This window comes from Strix aluco, chromosome 4 (genome assembly GCF_031877795.1).
Source record: "Strix aluco isolate bStrAlu1 chromosome 4, bStrAlu1.hap1, whole genome shotgun sequence".
Lineage (NCBI taxonomy): Eukaryota > Metazoa > Chordata > Aves > Strigiformes > Strigidae > Strix > Strix aluco.
The window spans coordinates 36,459,991-36,480,521 of record NC_133934.1 but is presented as its reverse complement, the minus strand read 5'-3'; the positions used below and the strand labels follow the sequence as shown (position 1 = coordinate 36,480,521).

Below are 20,531 nucleotides of genomic sequence, written 5' to 3'. Positions count from 1 at the left end.
TGTCTGGAGAAGATTCAGGGAGGAAGCACAGCTGAAGTCAGTGATGGGCTTTAGATGGGATTTGGCGGGTGTGAGGAAGGAGTAAGACAAACTGATGTACAGCTGAAACACTGTAGGATACTCTCTGTAGCAGGGTTCAAATGACAGGCAAGGGGTGACTGAAAGATTGTGACAATAAGAACGAGGCCAAGAAAGACACCAAAATAATGCAGGAGAAATAGAGCATGAAGCAGGTTTTCCAAGATACATGAAAAGAGGGGAAAAAAACCCAGATATTGGAATGACAAGGAAGAGATGATGGATTTCTTTGAAAATCAGGGCTGAAAAAAGAAAATTTGTCTGCACGCTGTTCTGACCATTCCTGAACCAGAGACTGGAGCGTTGCACCGGCCTCAGTGGAGGTCAGGTCTACCTCACCACAGCACGCCCTAAGCATAGACGGGCAGGGGAAGATCAGGAAAGCAAAGAGATGTGCTGGCTGCCACGAGTTATGGTAGGTGATGTAGTCCTGATGCTGAAGCAGATCTTCATGACACTGAGAAACAACCTGCTGTCTGCTCTTCATTCTTCAACAAATGGTACTGCCAAAACTGAGGTGGTTCAATCCATTCTTTTCCCATGTCTGTTCTGAAGAGCTCTACTACCTTCAGTACCCTGAGCTTGGGTTTCCTCAGGCTCAGGTCACTAAGTATCACCTATTATGTTTCTGCCTGGGACAGGTACTCGTTAACCGTGCTTGTCTTTGCAGTGGCCAGTTCCTCTTCTGCCACTGGGTTTGGTTCCCGGCTTACTGCAAGGCCAGCTTGCTGATGCCTCATCCCACTGAGTGGCTTCAGGTGTGCAAGGCACTATCTGCTCTCCGGGAGAGCCAGCTACCTGCTTCTCCCTATGCAATAAACAGATTCTCCCCCTTTCTTCCTAGCCGCTTGCGTTGCAAGCGGCTCTAGCTGGCTAGCTCCCCATCCTGAATGTTCTTCATGGGTGTTGTGTCAAAGGAGGCTTTTGCCTCCTGTTTGCCAGCTCCTGCCAGTAATAACACTGTTTCTTGAGAGGGCTGGCTGTGCTCCTTCCCCAGAGTAACTAAATCCATTCTGGAAGAAGGATGGGGAATTGCAGTGCCTACCCATGTTGTGTTTCTCTTCCTAGGAAGAAACGGAAGAGGACAGTGACCTGTCGGACTATGGAGAGGAGGTGGATGGGAAAAGGGACTCTCTTGCTGAACCATGTTTCATGCTGATTGGAGAGATTTTTGAGCTGCGAGGAAGTAAGCTTTAAACCTGTTTATTTGCTAGTGGAATCTGTTGGCCAAGAAATCTGGGGCACTTTGTAATTTTAATTTTTGGGCTGTTTCAATAAGTGGAAATGTTCTTGCAATCTATATAGATAGTTTGTTTGGAGCTGTTCTTCAGTAGTTCATAATGTTGGTGCTTTCATTCAAAAGTGAGATTCCAATATAACACAGCAGTAAAAATGTAGCTGGTAGGGGAGAGCATCTGCATTCAATATTCTTAAGTTTTTAATTTAAAAAAACTGGAAAAAACAGAGTACAAAAGCATGTTTTCTGTAAATAGGCTGCGTATTAGAATGTATGAATTATGAGGAAGGAAAGATGGCTTTATTACAGAACATGTCACTGACAAACCAATGTAATTTTAATGTCCATTTTAAATGTATTATGTATGCATTTTAGTTCTACAGTTTGTATGGTAGAAAAGATGCTAAATTGTGGCATCTTTCAGTACCAGATTTTTTTTTTTCCCTCCTTTACGTAACTGAATGATGGTAATAAACTACTTTTGTTTTCATTTGAATGTGCAGCCACACTTGACACTCTATAAAATTATTTACAGGGTAACTATTACAAAATGCAGCACCTTCCAAAAATGGCAGATGTATCTTCCAAATATAGACTTTCTTGTGCTGATGGTGAACAGCATGAAAGATTAACCAGTAATTACTAGGAAGCACTCACATTTGTTTCCTTTATTTGTAATGAAAAGCTAAATGCTTGGTTTATTTGAGTGAAAATGTTTTCAGAATTTTAATGATGCTGCTCTGTGTAAAAAACATTATACTAGTAGGTATGAACAGGGTGTGAATTTTGAGGGGTTTTCTTTTTTCTAGTAGAAAAAGAGTTTTTGGGTAGTTGTATGGCTCAAACCTAAAATATTCATAAACATAAAAGTTTACAGTGTAAACTACAAATGCATATTACAGATATGTTTATGTAATCTGCAGCGCTTAAAAACTATGTAGCAAACAGTACAGGGAAAGCAGTTAAGAAAACTGAGACCTGTGTACAATTAGTGAAATCTTATAAAGGATTATAACAGATATGTTTACTGTAGGGGCAGGTTGGGTTGTTTTTATTGGAGGGGATGGGAGTGAAAGTTTTGGACATGATCATGGGTTCCCTAATGTTTTTAACTTCTTGATCCTTATTTTCTGTCATTTTTCATTGTTCCAGTGTTCAAGTGGGTCAGAAGAACATTAATTGCACTAGTACAAGTCACTTTTGGAAGAACTATCAACAAGTAAGTAGGTGTTACTTTAACTGAACCTGCACTGTTGTTCTATGAAAAAAAGACTTGAGAGCAGAATTGTTAAAAAAAAAAAAAAAATAATCTGAACATTCTGTTGTATACGAAATCTGCATTTGCTTTCCACAGCTCAATTTACAAATGTGCTGATTAGAGAAGACACAGATATGTGAATTACCTTTTCCATTATTTTTTCATCTACACAGGGCTTTGCTTTTGGAAGAACACAGTATTTCATAGGATTTCATTTTACATATATATAAAATGACATGCTGTCCTGTTTTTCTGAATGGCCTGGCTCTGAATGGCTTTTATTAGTTTGTGCTTTATCTTAGTCGCATGAAAATTTTTGCCAGATCTGAAACTAGGTTTCCATTATAAGTAATTTCTTTCAAATCAAATACATGTTTCTCTAAAGTGACGGAAATAATGTTTGTACTTGATGGGAACCATTAATTTATAACATGAAACCTGTACGTGTGTAACAGTGTTTTCATACAGGTATTTTTCTATATCATTTGAAGACATGTCTGCCAACTGGGGCCTGGGCAAGGCAATGAAGTAAGCATGTGTGTCTGTACACACCTTTCATGTAGAAAGCTGTGTCATTGGTCAGAAAAATTTTGGAAAAGCATTTCTTTTCTTGTCAGACACAAAGAAAGGCCTACAGGAAAACTTGATTCAATAGAGCAGATGATTGATACAAACACATTTCCCATGACTCTTCGATCAGTACTGAAGCTCTTATGCATGCTGATGTTTTTCTTATGAAAATCTGTGATTTCTGTAGCACATTCATATAGGCAAAGGGCCACTCTGAGAATCTGATGCAATGCATTGTTTTGCTTTGGTGTAGCAGTGGGACTATTACTCAGGTGTCACAGCTGAGAAATCTACCAGTGGAACAGGCTGGTCCTTCGTCCAGTCAGTGACTAAATTTGCACACCTGGATGACTTTTAAAACCTGCCACATATGTTATGTAGTGGTCAATGGGACAAGAAGCGATGGAAGGTCACACAGTTGGCTCCTGGTGAACTGATGGTCTCTGGCAGTATCCATTCACTGGGTTTTTAATTGATTAGTTAATTTGTTCACACACTACTAAGAACTAGCATGAAAGACACGTGAGAGAGGACAGAGGAGGAATGTGTGTGTGTGAGCACAGCATGCGTGCAAAATTGCTGTGTAGCTTTTTACATGTTGGTTGAACTTTTATATTTGTTGATGTTAAGGGTTTCAGCTGTACTGTGGCACCGTTAGGCAGTACTGCCTGGAGCCTGCTGTCTGCCTCGGACTCCTCGAGCTGAAGGCTACAGAGAGTGCCTGCAGCCACGGGAGGAGCCTGCCATCTCTGTTTGTAATCCTTTCACTAAAGTGCTGTTGGTATCTGTGAGGGAATTTACTGTGCTTTTATCAAAACTTCACCTGTTTTTATCCCACCAGGCACATCTGTGCATGCAACTAGTTTGGAGTTCGCTACAATTAGCTAATTTTTACGTCTTGACCCAGTGGAGCTTTTGTACTGCCCATCCTTGAAATATATACACGTTTCAGTGTAGTACTTGTAATTTGTAACATATGTTTGTGGATTATGTTGAAATGTAGCTGCTTTCACATCTCAGTCAGGTATCTGGAGTGACCTAGACCCTAGAGGACCCAGAGCTAAATATGTCTTGCTGTGATACTGGTGAAATCAGCTCAGATAAATTGGGATAATTACATGAAAACAAGAATCACTTCCACTGCTTTCAGGAGGAAAAAGAATAAATCTGCATAAAACGTGAAAGACCAGCTCTAATGTGCTCCCTTCTACACTTCTTTACAGGCAAATCCGTGACACTGTACACTGGATGTTCAGTGAACCAATGCTTGTTTACTACATTGGTGTGTTTCGAGATGCTTTTTGGCCAAATGGAAAGTTAGCACCACCATCGAGAGCTAAGAGCGATGAACAAAAGCAAGAGACAAAACAGAGAGCACAGCAAAAACTACTTGAAAACATTCCAGGTGAGATCACTTCCATTCTGCTTAATCACAGATTTAATAACTACTAAGGAAACTGGTTAATCAAATACTGTTCTGCTGCATTTTCAGATTTTTCCTGTAGAGTTGTAAATTATGGTTATTTGCATAAGTAAGGATAATTTTGGCCATATTCTTTGCTTTTCCTGTACATCTGGTAAAGGGCATGGATTTGGGTGTTACTGGTGGATGCAAAATCCAGTTTTGCTGTACTTCTGTATGTAATATTCATCAAGGAACCTAAGTTAAGTCAAGATGCTCTCTGCTGGTTCTCTGTGAGCAAGTATCAGGTGGTTCTGCTACCTGGAACTACTTGACAAATAGGGAGAGTGGTACCACCCCAATTACTTCTTCCTTTTCTATTTCAAAATTGAAGAGGGAGGTCTGGGCAGACTGTCAGTGTTGTGTGTTGCTGTCTATTTCTGATGAGAGGTTTCAGGGCACTGAATGTTAGAGGGACCTGCAGCTTGGACAGAAGCATCCTAGATTGAGTGGAGTTTCCAGTACTTTCCCTTGTCTGCCCTCACCTCCCAAGCCCAGGCAGCTTCCTCTTTGGCATGCGTGCTTCTGGGGGCACCGTTCTGAGATGTTCCATCCCGTCCCATTCACAGGACAGGGAGTTCCATTTCATAATTCTGACTCTTCAGAGATCACATAAACCCAAAGGCACCTATCTGGGAAGAACCGAAATCATTCCATTTAGCCCTTGGAAACACACTTAAACATAGCTTGAATGCATTTTGTCTCCCCTCCAGCTGAATAGAATGTACTTTAATGAGCTATTTTATGGCTTCACTGAGATATCTCATATACCCCCTTGCATTAGGTTTAATCAACTTCTACTGCAAAAATAGCAGCAGGTATGCATGCAAAATACTCGTCATTTGATGTGTGACTAACCCTCCATTTACTCTCTGTTACATACTCCTCACCTGCTTACCTAGAAGAGCCTTCCCTAGTTGGTTTGTGGTTTGGTTTGTTTTTTTCTGAGTTTGGAGAGATATGTCAGGACATAGCTGAATGCACTTTAAATTAATGATGAAGCATTGGATCACTATTTATTCCCTAATCCAAAATGTAAATAATTGACTTAGAATTCTCTTATCTGCTTACTTGTGGGAAGTATTTTCTGTGAAGATTGAGAGGCGATTAAAGTGCTAAATCTGTTTTAACTGTTCTAGGAATTCTTTGTGGCTGAAGGTGCATTTAAGTGAGTGGTTTAATAATGTATGAGATTAGATTTGAGTCTGCGAGGTGAACCACCTAAAAGGCGTACTGTGTATCATGTTAAAACACTTTAAATGTTGTCACTGAGATGCATACATTATTATTTACCTTGGGTAACTTGAGAATAAGGGTATCTTTTCAACCTGTGACCTATATGTGTTTTTAAAAGGTTGGTGAATGGGGACTATGCATCTTGTAACCAAGGGCCATGAAGTGCAGTGGTTTTGGTTTCCCTCCTTCATGGGTAGTAGTGTTAGCTGGAGGTTTTGCCTAGTGTGAGTGAAACAATGTAAGCTGAGGTAACATTTGTTGCAGATGCTCTACAGAGTCTTGTTGGACAACAAAATGCCCGTCATGGTGTAGTGAAAGTGTTCAATGCCTTGCAAGAAAGAAAGGCTAACAAGCATCTACTCTATGTGAGTAACCATAAAAGTAGCCTTTTAACTTTATAATCCTGTTAATTGCTGAGCTCTGCTCACTCAGTATTAAAGCCTGGGGTGTGTGTTTTCAGAGATTTATGTTGGAGCGTTGTTCCGTGTGCAATTAACTTTTTCTGTTATTCAGTCAGAAAAAATCTACTTGGTTCCATCATTTGACTAATTTTGTATAACAAAAAGCTGTTAAAGTTTAAAAACAGTATTGCTTTTGTCTAAAAGAGCCTCTGCCACATCCAACTTGCCTGACTTCATAAGGTGTGAACTGATTTCTTCATGTAGCTGAGAAACATAAATGTATCTTGGAGAATCCTAGAGAAGGAGAGCTCCAGGGCTGGCTCACAGTTATGACATGAGCCCTCCAAAAGTCCCACTCCTCTGCTGTTGGTTGGGACTGGTCGGAGTACGCAGCTGGATCCCAGCATAACGCCTTCCCTCTCAGTCGTCTCTTCTGGCTCGTTTCCTGCAGCAGCCAGGCACATAACGTAGCCTCAGCGCCGGAGTGGATGCAGCCCGCTCAGGAGTGCATGCCCTGGCGCTTGCTCGTGTAGCTGCCACAGCTTTGACAGAACAGCACCAGTTTATACAGAGTGGCAAATGCCCACCTGAAAGCAGCTGCCCCTGGCACTTGCCTTCTTTCAGCCTTAAGGCATTTCCCATGTTATCTGTAGGGCACATGCCAACTTTAGGATGAAAGAAAAGTAGTTGCATGATTGATGAGAATGACCCTATGTGCTTCTGTTATCTGTGATGCTCTAAACATTACAGAAAGGAAAAAGCAATTCTCATTTGAGACTTGCGCTCATCTTAACTCTTTTCTGTTTTTCAGGTTTTGCTGGAACTGCTGCTAACTGAAGTGTGTCCTGAGCTAAGAGCTCATTTAGAGCAGCTTAATGCCACTTAGGTTTGAATCTGCACAATTGGACCACTAGAGAAATGTCTATGTCCAATAATAGACATGAAACTTATTTTCCTCTTTTCCATAGAGGGCTGAGGACTATGATTATTTTTAGCGTTTTTCTTTCCTCTTGAGTTTTTTGTGAAGTAAACAGACTTGAAAAGATCTGATGCTGTAGTAGGGTAGACAAAACAATGCTGTATAGTTGCCAATTTTTATTTAAATTGTTCTATTTGACTACTCTTCTGTTTCAAATATAGATTGAAAAATAAATGTTCATATAAGCTGAAAGAAACCAGAAAATATTTTAAACATTTATGAAAAGAAATTTTGCTTATAGTGGTAAACTAATGAATGTTGTACAGTTCTAATCTCCTCACTGAGGATTTGAGCATTCCTTTTTTCTTGTGTATTGAAAAAGCCTTGTCGTGCAATACTACATGTAAAGCTATTGTGAAAATTTTATCAATTTTGTTTTTACCAAAGACTTCCCGTAGTTTGAAGCATTTGTAAGCAATAAATAACACAACTGGATTGCAGTACTTGATAACGAGGCTGTACTGACAACTAATGAATGAGTTTGACAGCACTAGTTTCATAGGGAATATTTACGTTACTTTGAAGTCTGTGTCAAAAATATGTGTTGTAAACTAGTATGTCCTAACAGAACGCCTGTGTTAAGTGTTAGTTCAGAGATTAGTGCTTATGAATTGCTTCTATGAATGATTAAGTAGACATTTAATTAAACCATTCTAATAACTTCCCTGATATTACTCAGGGCTCTTTTATTCAAATACCCCAATTTCAAACAACCTTCAAATCTTTCCCTTATTTTATACAAGGAAGGAAAACTATGTCTTCAGTGGTTTTTTAATTTATGTAAAAATATGTAAATATGGTCTTAATGCACATCTAAATAATTAAACATCATCAAAAATCCCTAGGTGACACTCATTACTTTCTTGTAAATTCAGTACAGTTGTGCTCTTAGAAAAGCTGCTTGCAGTTAAGACCGGCTATATTGTAAGGTACATAAAATCCGTATGCTACATTTAAATCAATGTTTCTAGTAACATCTAGCCTTCTGTTCCAAGAGGTTCAAAAAAGTTTTCAAGTCACGGCACAGTCCTAAGAAGCAAGCCGAATTCTGCACGTACACAGTTTGACAAGTGAATAGGTATTTAGACATGTGCAAGCTTACCATAGCAATCAGTAAAATTTACTAGTGGTTAATCAAAGTATCTTTTGATAAAAGATTCAGCATAACATTGCTCAGGCATATGCATTCCAAGCCAAGAGGTTTTCAACTATTTCTAGTACAAACAGAGGCAGTGTGAGTGCAATATAAAGAAGGATTGAGGAGAACAGGCGCTGTGCAGAGGACATGTATATTGAATGTCTTCGTACTAATGTCTTTTTTCCCATAGTTCTGTAAGCAGTATTTTCTAGTTTTAGAAATTGACATGGTTTGAACTGTACAGCTTAGTGTCATACAGGCCAATTTCCAACTTTGAATCTCTTCAGTCCAAGAGTAAAATGTGTTAAGACATGTCAGTAGATCTAGATGCATTAGAAAAGCATGCGAAAGAAGGTACATGCACCACTAAGAAAGGTAAGATTTAAAAATAGTCGTGACCTGTGAATGGGTTGTATGTGAAAACTAGACAAGTTTGGGCTCAAGCTTTTTGGAATATTAAAATTTAATGTTTAAATACTAAAAATGCAGGAAAGGAGACAACCATTTTAATTTGGTTTTGGTTTGATTCGTGTGCTATATAGCAGTATGACATGAAGAAGACACAGGACATCTGTCCTAGTAAAATGTCCTTAATAAACCTTAAGCCTTCAATACCATTTTTAAAAGTCTGCCTTTGCTTCATCTCAGTTAAAGAATGAGTGTGAGCTTTTTGCTTTCTCTTTTTTTTTAGATAAAAGAGAATCAGTAAATTGCTTTAAGTAATCATTTATAGAAAATTGAAAAGCAAGCAGTAAGTGGTGAACAGTCCATAATTACTGGAGATTAAAGGTGGTTTATTGTAGGAAACACACTTATATACCAGTCACAGTTAAAGGAAACACTAAATTCTCCCAAGATTAGCTGCCAGCTCAAGGTCAGAAGCAACACCAGGATCCAGAAGGCATGCCTTTGAAAACAAAGAATAGGGATTTCTAGTTTATAGCTAAAATAAAATTGTATGTTGTCAATATAACATTAATAAGGTCTTTAAGTTTTGTTGACATTATCTGAGATAATCACCTTGTTAAGAGTTAATATATTCAGCTTTAAATCCCTGTTTCTGATGCCACATAAGAGTGTACTTGACTATAGTGTTGGGCTTGGTTTTATTTTTTTATTCTGGTTGTTGGTATGGTGTGTGCTGGTACCACAGCCAGAAACATAGATCTGCTTACAGACAGAATCAGTTTCATTCACTTCCGTCATCTATATCAGTACCCTTTGGGATGCCCATCTTCTCTTTCTTGCCTCTTTCAAAACTGACTGGGTCTAAGAAGGGTAGGTCAAAACCACAGCTGAGCAGTTAATTAAAACAGCAAACAAGATTTTAATTTTAAATGGGTATAATTGTATGGTTAACACAAGAATTATGTTCCAGGCACAAAAGAAAATTAACACACCCACAACTCTTGTCTTCTGTTCGTCCTAAAGTTATTGCTTCGCGTAGCGTCCTTGTTTATTTTCTGTTCCTTCTCTTTTGTTGTTGATGTAGAGATGCTTGGCATCAGTCAATAGAAAGAATCTTTTTTATACTAAGAAGCTAGTGATGTTTCTAGATCAGTCTCAGATGTACAGCTAGTGCATGATGAGTAAAGGCTGCAATTTTCTTTCAGTTGTGATCGTATTAATAGACCTGATGGAAGACAGTGGGAAGGGCTATACACACACAAAGCCATGCAGCAATTTAATCCTGATGGGCCTCTTCCATGCCTTAGGACTTACCTAGGACTACTGGCTACAGTGTTGATAACAGCCCATCTTACATTCCTCTCCTGATCTCCTCCTCATCCTACCCTGTGTAACACTTTTCACAGCAGGAGAACAAAATGTTTAAAATGTATGTATTCAGAGGATCACCTGCTCGGTAGACCTCTTGTATCAGTGGCTTCCCTGAGTAAGGAGCCACAAAAATTGCTATTTGATAATTTATCATTTAGATAACTTTCCGTTTATTTGGATTGCACTAAGCTGAACATCAGAGTATTCTACCTGCAGAAACAAATGGTCTCTACATGCACAGAAATTGTAGTCTCTCTGAAGCACACATCCAGTCTTGCTGCAGTCCCTTCAGTTGGCATAATCATCTTGCCTGGACTGTACCTTTAGGCATCACTGATATTATTTAGCAGATTTGTCTTCTAGAAGCCCTTATTGAGCTTTTTCCTCAAGCAATAAATCTGACTTCAACTTCACAACGTTCAAAAAAGGTGACCTATTTTCCCCTGTGTATCAGTAACAGTAGATCCTCAGCTATCGCTAAAAATGTAAATATAAAAATAAGCATGACAATCAGTTATGACTGATTTAAGTATTATAAGTGAAGGTTGTAATTGTTGGAGTATCTAAAGTAGAGGAAAAGTGAGGAGAATGACAGACAGGAAAGTTTCAGAGAATGACAGACAGGAAGTCAGTTGGGAATAAAATTATTCAAATCGTTTGGCTAATTTATCTTGCAGGTTATCAAGCTCTGCTGTGGTGATTATCACAGATTTTGTGGTTTGGCTGAAAGCATTGTTTGCTTAAGCAAGTGGGCAGATAGTATCCTATCAAGACTATATTTTTAGTAGTTTTCAATATACTTTTATCACTCTTCATTTTCTTGCACAGATATATATTTTTTTTTTTACATAAATAATGTTGGAGTCTTTAACCAAACAGCAAGTTTAAAGACTCAAATCCGAGGTATCACTCAATTTCATGAGAATTAAATTAGTCTGCAAAACTTTCCCAACTTACCTGAGAATAGTATTTTTTAGCAGCGGCTTGATCTTGCTGTACACCTAGGCCAAGCTGGAGGCATCTAGCCAGGTAGAAAGCAGCCATAGCAACCCCCTTGGCTACATATGTAGGAAGACAATCAGTCATCTTTGCTAGCGTATCGATGTCATCGTTTTTTGTAATCCTGTTGTGGAATTTACAGCATTAGGTTTGATAATGCTATTTCAAGCAATAATTTAAGTTGTCCATATATGACTTGATAATGCTTCCTTTCCCTTTACATCATTCTCTAAAATAAGATGAAACCTACATGTAGTCAGCAGCCCAATGAGGATTCTTCTATTCAGTATTTGGCTTGAAGTTAATCTTATTTGAATATTGTGATATTAAATTGCAAACAAATATGTAACTTTTGCAGTCACTTTCACTATAGTTATACTAGTTATAAAAGGCAGCATGTTTTACGCTAATTGTTCCTATTAAAATATTTCATGGAAATTAATACATATGTGGAGGAAAGGCAAAGCTCTTATGTAATAGAGCAATCTCATCTAGTAGATGTCCCTGCCCACAGCAGAGGAGTTGGAACTAGATGATTTTTAAAAGGCCAACCCAAACTATTCCATGATTCTAAAATTCCAGGTTCTTACTAGGATATTAGCAAATCACAGTAATCTGAAGATCCTAGACATACTCGAGAGCCTCAGGTTACAAGACCCACTTATGACAACCACTTATGACTGTTTCAGCTCAATTATTTTCTTTCTCCTGCATGCATCTGTCTGCTTGCTGTCACCTTATTTTCAGCCTGTTGTTTTTACTAAGAACTGTTTAAGAATCAGAGGGACAAAGTGAACATTGTTTTAACTATCAGGCTATAATTACCTAGTATTGTTACCATACTATTAGGTACAACATTTTCTAAGTGAGAATTGATTTTTTTCTAACTGTTGTCTTAAAACAGAAGCCCCCAAGCCCTGTATCCTTTCCAGATACATAACAGTAATTACATGCTGCTTCACACACCATTTTAGTTTTTTGTTGTGTCAAATAGTTGCAGACTTGACAGAAAAAAGAAAACTGCAAGTCATTTCAGTTTATAACTGCTCCCTGTAAATCAGTGTTTATGAAAGATTGTTCTGAACTAACCCTCTGGAAGTCAGTGCCTGCTAAACCACTTGAATGTGTTGAGAGCAATGTTCTCCCACCTAATTTGCTGCCATTCACAAATACAGTAACACAACAGAAAATAAAAAACCAAACCAACCAAGACTTACTAGCAAGGACATTCAAATATAACAGTAACCTATTACTGCTTTTATCTTTCCTGATATATAGCATTTTTGCCTTCCTTTCCAAAAGATACACAACAGGATGCTGATGCAAATAACAATACCCAGTCAAGTTGGGCAAAAATTCTAGTTCAGCACAGCTGCCTTCAACAGCAACACACCGTAGCAATGGGTAAGTACAGCTATATGGGATAACAAAATTGTTACTGAGGTGAAGTATCAGTAACTCATCTAGACTCCAAATATTAGGTAAGGTTATACTGTACGTAATCACATAATGTTTGTATGTTTGTACATAATGTAACAAACTGTGTAGTTGGTAAGAACATAGAAGAACAAACAAATTTTAGCAGAAGAGGTGCTTGATATAACTGGGTTGAACTGCTCTGAGACTTTTGCCTCAGGGCCAACAGCAGTCCCAATTAAGTGGAACTGTTTTGAGTACGGTGGCAGTATCTTTTGGTTCAGAAACAGTCATTCCTGGCTGTAGTATGGGCTTTCATTGCTATTTCCTGCAATCACAATTGCAGCTGATGAAGTGCACTCTTGTTGGAATAATCTATGGTGCAGCATTGACTGGAGGAATGGGTTCCAAGTGAGACAAGCTAGCTATCAGTCAACTTTCAGTGCAAGAGAAGAAAAAGCAGCAGTTCAGAGAGAAAACAACCCTTTTCAGCAATAAGCGGAGCAAACAGCAGTCATTGCTGAACTACTGGATGACCAGAGCTGCTGCTATGCAGTGCTACCTATGGTGTAGGTTGAGTAAGGTGGTAGGTTGTGACATGTTTATTGCTGGGCAGCCGCAGCTTCATAAACATACCACAAAAAGCACAAATGCTGTTGTGTGGAGCTTGTATAAGTAGTCAGTGTATCTGCATCTTACTTCCAGCAAATTAATAATCTGATTGACGGATTGAGCTTTTAATATGCACTGGACAGCTCTGGAGGTTTGTCACAGAAATGTGCTGTTTATCATTAGTAGAACTGGTTTTCTCAGTGTTTTTTTTTTTTTTTTATTTCTTTTTCCCCCTGGTTCAAGATACAGACTGGCTGTGTTTAATATTGCAGCCTGTACCAGCAGCCGCTATTTCTGCAATATGCAAACCACTCGGGAGTATGTAGGTGGAGCAGCGAGTCCCACAGTGACTGTAGAAAGGCCAGTCAGTGCTGCCGAACTGTGGCTCACACCAGTACCTCTACGCAAGCAGGTAATTGCCAGAAACCGCTGGCGTGCAGAAGCCTGTTTTGTGGCCCAGGCTTGAAAATGCTTATGCGGTGTGCAGCCCCACAAGCAGCAGCTGATGGAAAGCCAAAGGGTGATGACTTGGCACTGTGCAGCAGCTGCTTGTAGGCCCCAGGCCGTGCTGCTCAGCCTGCAGGATCCCGCCCAGTATCAGTGCTTGCATTTCCTGTAAAGGACACAGGAACTGGACCAACGCACAAAGCTACAGAGCAAGGAAATGCTGGGGTGGGAGACAGTGGGTAGAAATGACATTAAGATGGGGGATGTGGAAAACAGAAGAATACTTGTAGGGGTTCAAAAGGGAATGGTGAAGGCAGGAGCCTAGAGCAGGTTCTGGACCGAGAAGACAGGAAGGCAGGGTTGAGTGTGGGCTTCTACTTGGTATTCCTAGTTCAAGGCTATTTTGCCTCCCGGGATCAGAAAGTAAAGTTCAACTGCACTGAATAATTGAGACCCTTAGAGTATTAGTTTTGTCTGTGGTTTGCTATTCCCTCTTTAAAGATGAGGTCTTGCAATTCATTATCTCAAACGTCTCTTGAGTTTGAGACACAAGAGACTGAACTTAATCATTTTAATCTCAGTTCCACGGTCTTACATGAAGAACTACAATTAAAAAAAAGTGAAATTAACTTCACCTTTTGGCTACTGCAGCAGCTGTTGAATAAAATTTTCTGTTGTAATAATATTCGACAAGAAGGCCTTGAGCATAGATGCTTCCACGTTCTGCTGCTTCTCTCAAACACTCCAAAGCAGCTTTAGTGTTTTTGCATATACCTTGTCCATAGAGATACATAACACCAAGGGCACCCTGTGATTCCAAATTTCCATTGCCACATGCTTCCGAATGCCAGAAAAAGGCCTAAACAAGAGGCAGAAAGTTGGAGTATATATTCACTTTAGCTGCTTTTCTTGCATACTGTTTCCATAAAAGCTTTTACATTAACCAGCCTGTAAGAAGTGCTTGTATATAAAAGAAAGCAGAATCCTTGTAAGGCTTTTAAACCTGCCTTGTTTACTGGTGGAGCTGTCAATCAGTGACACCTGCTTCATTTCTGAAGGGTGCCAAGACTGACAACATTTTAATCCATTATATCCTTCTCCCTGATACTACCCTCCCACCAAAAAAAATCCCAGCTAGCAGTGTCAAGTGAGTCAAAATGAGGGATTCTGGCCATCTGTTCATATAGGCTTAAAATGGATGACAATACCTAGCAGTACTTAAAATACAGCTTTCAGAGTCAAATATATCACTCTACTCTTCCTGTGAAATTCCAAATTCATGAAACTCATGGGACTCATGAAACTCAAAAGGTACAAGTGGGCTTTACCTTCTTCAGATCTTCTGGAACTGACGCAGAATAAAGCATTCCTAAAGTACTCTGGGCCTTCACACTTGCTTTTGGGTTCCCATGGTCTGCAGCAATAAGCCACAACCTAAGAAAATGGGGACAAAGGAAGTTTAAGTAACACAGCATCTTAGCATCTTTCCTCAGGAAAATTACTGACTGCCATTACCTTTCAGCCTCTTCAGTTGACTGCTTAACACCACATCCTTCATAATACGCTCTGCCAAGATTGTATGCAGCTGCAAACTTCAAGTGTCTTGCTTTCGGGGAATCAGAGTTGAGTATTTTCTTCATGTATTCCACTCCCTTTTCCTAAAATTGAGATACTTTAATTATTACATTCAGACTGGGAAGAGGATGAAATAAAGAACCTGAGAATCCACTAACTTCTGCAAGACCGGTACTTTTTCCACTTTGAAGAAAGGCTGAGGCATACTGATAGGACAGTCTGGAGAACAGTATCATACCAAAGCGGAACTGACCTTTAGTTACTAGGCAGCCCCTAGATTTTTCTACTCCAGCATATTTTTAATGTGAAACATTTCCTTATAAACGTTCATCTAATATAATATTACTCTTCCCCATTGATAAAAATTTTCTCAGAAATATTCTTGTGCTTACATAAATGAATGTCATATCCTAAACTTGCTACATTTTCAAATTTAGACTTCTGTAAACTTTTTTTGCATTGCATGATATATCTGAAATCCTAAACCAACCTTAACAGAAGGCAAAGCAATACAATAGTACGCTCTGAAGTCCCTCCATTGAAAATACCTTAGATTAATAATGGACAAAAAAGTGATCGTGTTAAATAAGCAAATGGAAAATGTTGTGTATCAGCAGCTGTACAGTGTATCATCCAAGGACCTCATAAGTATTTTGGAAACAAGATCTATGCTGTTAGGATTTAGCATGGACACCCTGTTTTAATATACTAGAAACAAAACAGTCCTTTATAAAAGGCTCCTCTTTTATTCACCTCTCATATTGTAATACACAAAAAAAGAAAGAAACTTTACTAAAATGTTTAGTTGCAAGTACACCAATGCGGTAACTATACAGGCATACAGCACACAGAATAAATGAACCACCCCTAAAAAGAATATTTTCTGCTCTGCTGACAATCCTCTAAGCACCAGATAAGAATCTGATTTGTTAATACGGTTGGGTTAATTTTCATGCTCTCCTGTCTTGTTATCTACCCATTCTTTCATCCTCTTTGTATTCTTTCCTTATACCATTCTTTAAGATCATGTTCTCCAATATTCTTCTTATTGTAGCAATTAATTCCTTTGTCTTTCTGGTTTTGTAATGTAATTCTTCAATTTGAATTCTTCGAATTCTTGCAAACTAATTCTTCATTTGTCTAATTTAAAAATATTATTGCGAACCACTGGCAGAAACACAGTCTTCCTTAGCATCCATGTTAAGAGAATAGAAGGTACCTTAAAAAACATCTTTGTGAAACAGATGTTTTACACTTTGAAATATAGTTGTTTGATTTCCATTTTTACATATTTTTATTTATATATACTGCTTATTAAAAAGTAACAAATTAATAGCAAATTTTAAACATAGCTTCCACACACAAAGTACAACCAAACCCTTAGAAGTTCTATTTTAAAATACAAATTATATTTTTCATATAAACTTATTATAGGTATTTTTGAGAACTCCTTCAGCCCAGAACCCTCTCTCTTTAATGACACTTTGTAAACATCTGTACTTTATGAAACTCATTCTAAATCAAAGACCTGTTTATTTTAAACTAAAGAAGTTTTTAGCAATTATCAGCTAATGTTAAAGTAAAAATTGTACAGCTAAATTACTCACAGGGTCTTCTTTAGTGCCTAGTCCATCATAATGCATTACACCAAGCTGATACATTGCTTGAAAGTCTGTATCCTTGATTTTTTCAAATTGTATTAATGCTTCTTCATACAACCCCTGGGAAGGACAGAACAAAAAATTAAGTACACAGAACAAAGAGTACGTACAGCAGCTTAACTTTCTAGCATACACTTACAGTTTTTCAACCTGGAGCATTGAACAAAGAACAAAAAATTGCAACCATAGATAGAAGGGGCAGAAACTGGAAATAGAGTAAGTCAGAAACCACAAGTTAGTTGGATGGGGTGGAAGTGCTTAGGGCTTTCAGAAAAGTTTTCATTGATTTGATATGCATTCAAAAAACCCTAAATATAAGTTAGTGGTATACAAACATCATCTCTGAAACCAAAAGATGCTCTGACAACCTTTCTTCCTCTCCCTCGAAATGCCAGCTTTTTAGTTTAATAAGGGTCTTAATTCAGATGCCCTGTCCTATCTAGCTGACATCCCTTAACTTAGGTGAGCTATTCTTATACCCCGAGGGTTTAAGAGTCTGCTTTTACATCTCAACTAGGGGTTGGTTTCACAAAGACTAAACTCAGATGTCCGAAGACTTTATGGACACAGCTGTCTGCTGCACATTTCTGATGCAGGCATCACCTGCAACAGCAGAGATAACTTGCACTTCCAGGAAAGAATCTTAGAGAGTACTTGCTGCATTAAGTCAAAGAAGAAACTATATTTAAAAATACACAGTTAAACAACTGTAATGTAAGAGTTAACTGAGCCTGGTGTCCTTATGAAAATATTTTTGTGCATGTGTATAAACATACGAAGTAAATACTATTGAAATTAAAATGTCTTCTCTACACTTCAAATTTTCTGCATGTTTTGATAAAACAATACCAGACTGCAAAAGCTTAGAACTGAGTGATAGTGCAATAGTCAAGCATCCTCACAGTGACGATATGCCTCTTCTTGATACTGTCTAAACTACTAATTGTCTCAGAAGCTTAGCTGTTATGACTGTGTGGGCTTTTTTTTTAAAGAACTCTTGGAAAAAAAAAAAACCCTAACTTTTTACAACGAGCTGTCGTGAGTATAAAAAAAGAAGTACAGGAGGCACCTGTACTCTCACCTTTCCTAAGAATTCAGTGCTATAAGGAGTTGTATGACGCTGATCGGGCAAAGCTGGGAGGCAACTGGAAGACCGCATTAGATGCTTGGGGAAGGTGTAGGAAAAAGGTATTTAGGGGGAACACCTGGTGATTTTGATGGAAGAAAACCAGCCATAGGCATCTCTTGTAGTTTTTTTAAGGTGTCTCTTCCCACTGAAACCATATTGAAAGTTGTCAGCTTTATAATATTTACTTAAAAGAAGGAAGCCACAACCTCTTCGTAGTACAGTTGTCCTTTCAGAAAACGTGCCCGAGGATCTCCACCTGATGTTCTCTCTGCCAACAGCTCCTCTGCTTTTGCAAGTAAAGCAGCACGGCTGCAGTTCCCTGTGTAAAAATAGACACACATTTGGTTTTTTCTCAAAACAGATAGAACAGCATCAATAAGCACACTAAAGGTGTCCCCTTTTTATTACATTTTTTAAAAGACTAAGATGGAAGAGAGGACTATTTGATACGAAGGAAACGTTCAGTGACGACAACTCGGCCCTTGTGAACTTTAAGTTCGCCAACCTGGAAGACCTTAAAAGCCAACTTGAACAAAAGAGCGGACCTGGCATCACAAAAGGCCTTTCAGCTGCAGCCAGGCAGTAGCAAGGCCGGGGGAGCCGCAGGGGTCCGGCGCCGGCGGGGCCCAGCCGCGGCGGCGGGAGGCGGCTCCCTCCCTCCCTCCCCGTTGCCTCAGGACCCGGCTGGGCGCCGCAGGCCCGTGGCGGGCGCTCCCCGCGCAGCTTCATCCCGCCCCGGCGGCGAGCGGCCTCCGGGGGGCCCCGCAGCCGGGAGGGGCCGGGGGCCGAGCTGCCAGGCGGCGGGAACCGCGCCCGCCCCGCCGTTAGCGGTGACTCGGGAGCTCCGCAGCGGCCCCTTGGTGTGAAGCGGCGGCCGGCGAGTGGAGGTTTCCGGTGGCCGGTGGCGGTTTCCGGTGGCCGGTGACGGGTGGCCGGTGGCCGTTGTCCCGCTCGCAGTCCCAGAGCGGCCCAGCCCAGCCTGCGGTGGCATCAAGCACCGCTCCGTCGTCGGTCCTTGGGGTCCCAGAGCCTTCGACAAGGCAGGAGGAGGGAGGCACAGAGAGTAACGGTGGTGTCTTCCCTTTGGGTTTTGGTCCATTTTCCCAAAGAAAGGAGAGTGATGGTGTCCTGTAGGCCAGCGGTCTGTGGACGTCTAGCTGTTGGCCAGTGCCAAACAATGTGAAACTACGTGACAGATAGGACAGGCTGCGGTTTGGGCATCCACTGGATCTTGCCCACTACCCACCAGTCCTCTTGCAAATTAAACACAAAGCCTGAAATACTCTGCAGAAAGCAATTATAGGCAAAAATAACAGAAACGCTGAATGCAATTCAATTAAAAGGGCACTAGGCCGTGAAACTTCAGTCCAGCAAATGGGATTTCACTGCTTCCAGTGATCAGAAACTGTTCGTTGTGATGTAGTTTGTTTTCCCCACATAGATACTACAAAACTGAGAAGGGTAACTGAGGGAAAATGCTGTTTGAAGGTGATTTCTTCTGAAATGTAAGGCATTGTTTCCACTTCTGTTGATAGCTTCTGGCTTTGTAGGAGAGACATATTATAAGTGATATTATATTATAAAGGATATAATACCAAAATGCTTCGAGAGTGCTTTTAAAATAATCTTTAGCTGCATTCCCAGCTTGCTGCTTTTTTTTCAGGTGATTATCATCCTTCCATTTTTGGCAGTGCAATCTGTTCCTATAGCAACAGGAACAGAAGCAACAGTCAAAACAGGAGAGTAATGCTTGCGGGTGTGGTTAAACCTGTGGGCTCTGCATGATGTTTTCCAACAGTCCCAACTAAGTGCCACAAAACTCCTAAAACTCATCCTGATTCATTTTGCGTAGATGATACAGCCTAAGAAGTCTACAGGAAAACAAACTTTTTCTAAAGCATCAATGAATTATTTGATGCAACAGGCACAGTGAAAGAATAGCCTGCGACAGCAACAATACCCTTCAGCAAAGGTAATTAACACTGGGCTGCACGGCAGCACGCCTTGGTTTGATGACATTGCTTACACACATCTGTTAGGACCAGTTTTTCCAATTTCATCTTCTTGATACCTATTCAGGATGTGCGGTCTGAGATACGAAGCGCAGAGGAATTTTTAGCAAGTCATGTTCCAGAAAGGCCATAGCTAGGAACCCTCGTCCTTAAGTGGCACTTGGGCTGGGCCGTACAAAATAGATCAAAATTGTTGCATCTGTGTTTATGAATAATACAAGTATCAGTTATTCAGAGGCAGAAGGGTTTTGCAGGCACTAATGAGGTGAGCAAAATGTGACCCGAAGCTCAGGAACTAATTAATAGCAAGACTTTGAAGAGAGTTGTGACTGGCAGGATGCAAGAGTTTGTGGAGGTGGTTAGGCTGGAAAGATGGGATTCCTCAGTGCAGCTTGAAACCTACGAATTGCTGAGGTAATGTAGGGGAGAGAAGGTCTTTAAAAAGCCCTCTTGGGTGATTCAAGACTGTTTAGTCTTAAGCTACTTCTGGATATGTGTGTTTTCAGAAGAGTCTTTATAGTTGCATAAACAACGACTGTGGA

At 39.8% G+C, this 20,531-nt stretch overlaps 2 protein-coding genes across 3 annotated transcripts in view; one reads left to right on the top strand and one right to left on the bottom strand.

The window, feature by feature from the left end:
- SNX25 (sorting nexin 25) overlaps positions 1 to 8,061 on the top strand; it is an 85,136-nt gene extending 77,075 nt beyond the window's left edge. Inside the window, exons 15-19 of the mRNA XM_074822731.1 lie at positions 1,147 to 1,264; positions 2,468 to 2,534; positions 4,367 to 4,548; positions 6,106 to 6,206; positions 7,054 to 8,061. Coding sequence (XP_074678832.1) covers positions 1,147 to 1,264; positions 2,468 to 2,534; positions 4,367 to 4,548; positions 6,106 to 6,206; positions 7,054 to 7,128 — 543 coding nt within the window. The 3' untranslated portion in view covers positions 7,129 to 8,061. The remainder of the gene's footprint in view (positions 1 to 1,146; positions 1,265 to 2,467; positions 2,535 to 4,366; positions 4,549 to 6,105; positions 6,207 to 7,053) is intronic.
- A 695-nt stretch (positions 8,062 to 8,756) lies between these two features.
- On the bottom strand, positions 8,757 to 18,784 carry LRP2BP (LRP2 binding protein). Of its 2 annotated transcripts, none has more exons than XM_074822733.1 (8): positions 18,523 to 18,784; positions 18,184 to 18,296; positions 16,795 to 16,908; positions 15,128 to 15,270; positions 14,941 to 15,046; positions 14,248 to 14,471; positions 11,096 to 11,261; positions 8,757 to 9,266 (listed from the first exon to the last, which is right to left on the bottom strand). In XM_074822733.1, exons 1-8 carry the CDS (start codon positions 18,704 to 18,706, stop codon positions 9,201 to 9,203), a joined length of 1,116 nt encoding a protein of 371 aa, XP_074678834.1. In that variant the 5' UTR covers positions 18,707 to 18,784; the 3' UTR covers positions 8,757 to 9,200. The 2 variants fall into 2 exon arrangements, with proteins under 2 accessions (XP_074678834.1, XP_074678835.1); XM_074822734.1 differs by lacking the exon at positions 8,757 to 9,266 and adding an exon at positions 9,283 to 9,992.
- Between the last annotated feature and the right edge of the window lie 1,747 nt (positions 18,785 to 20,531).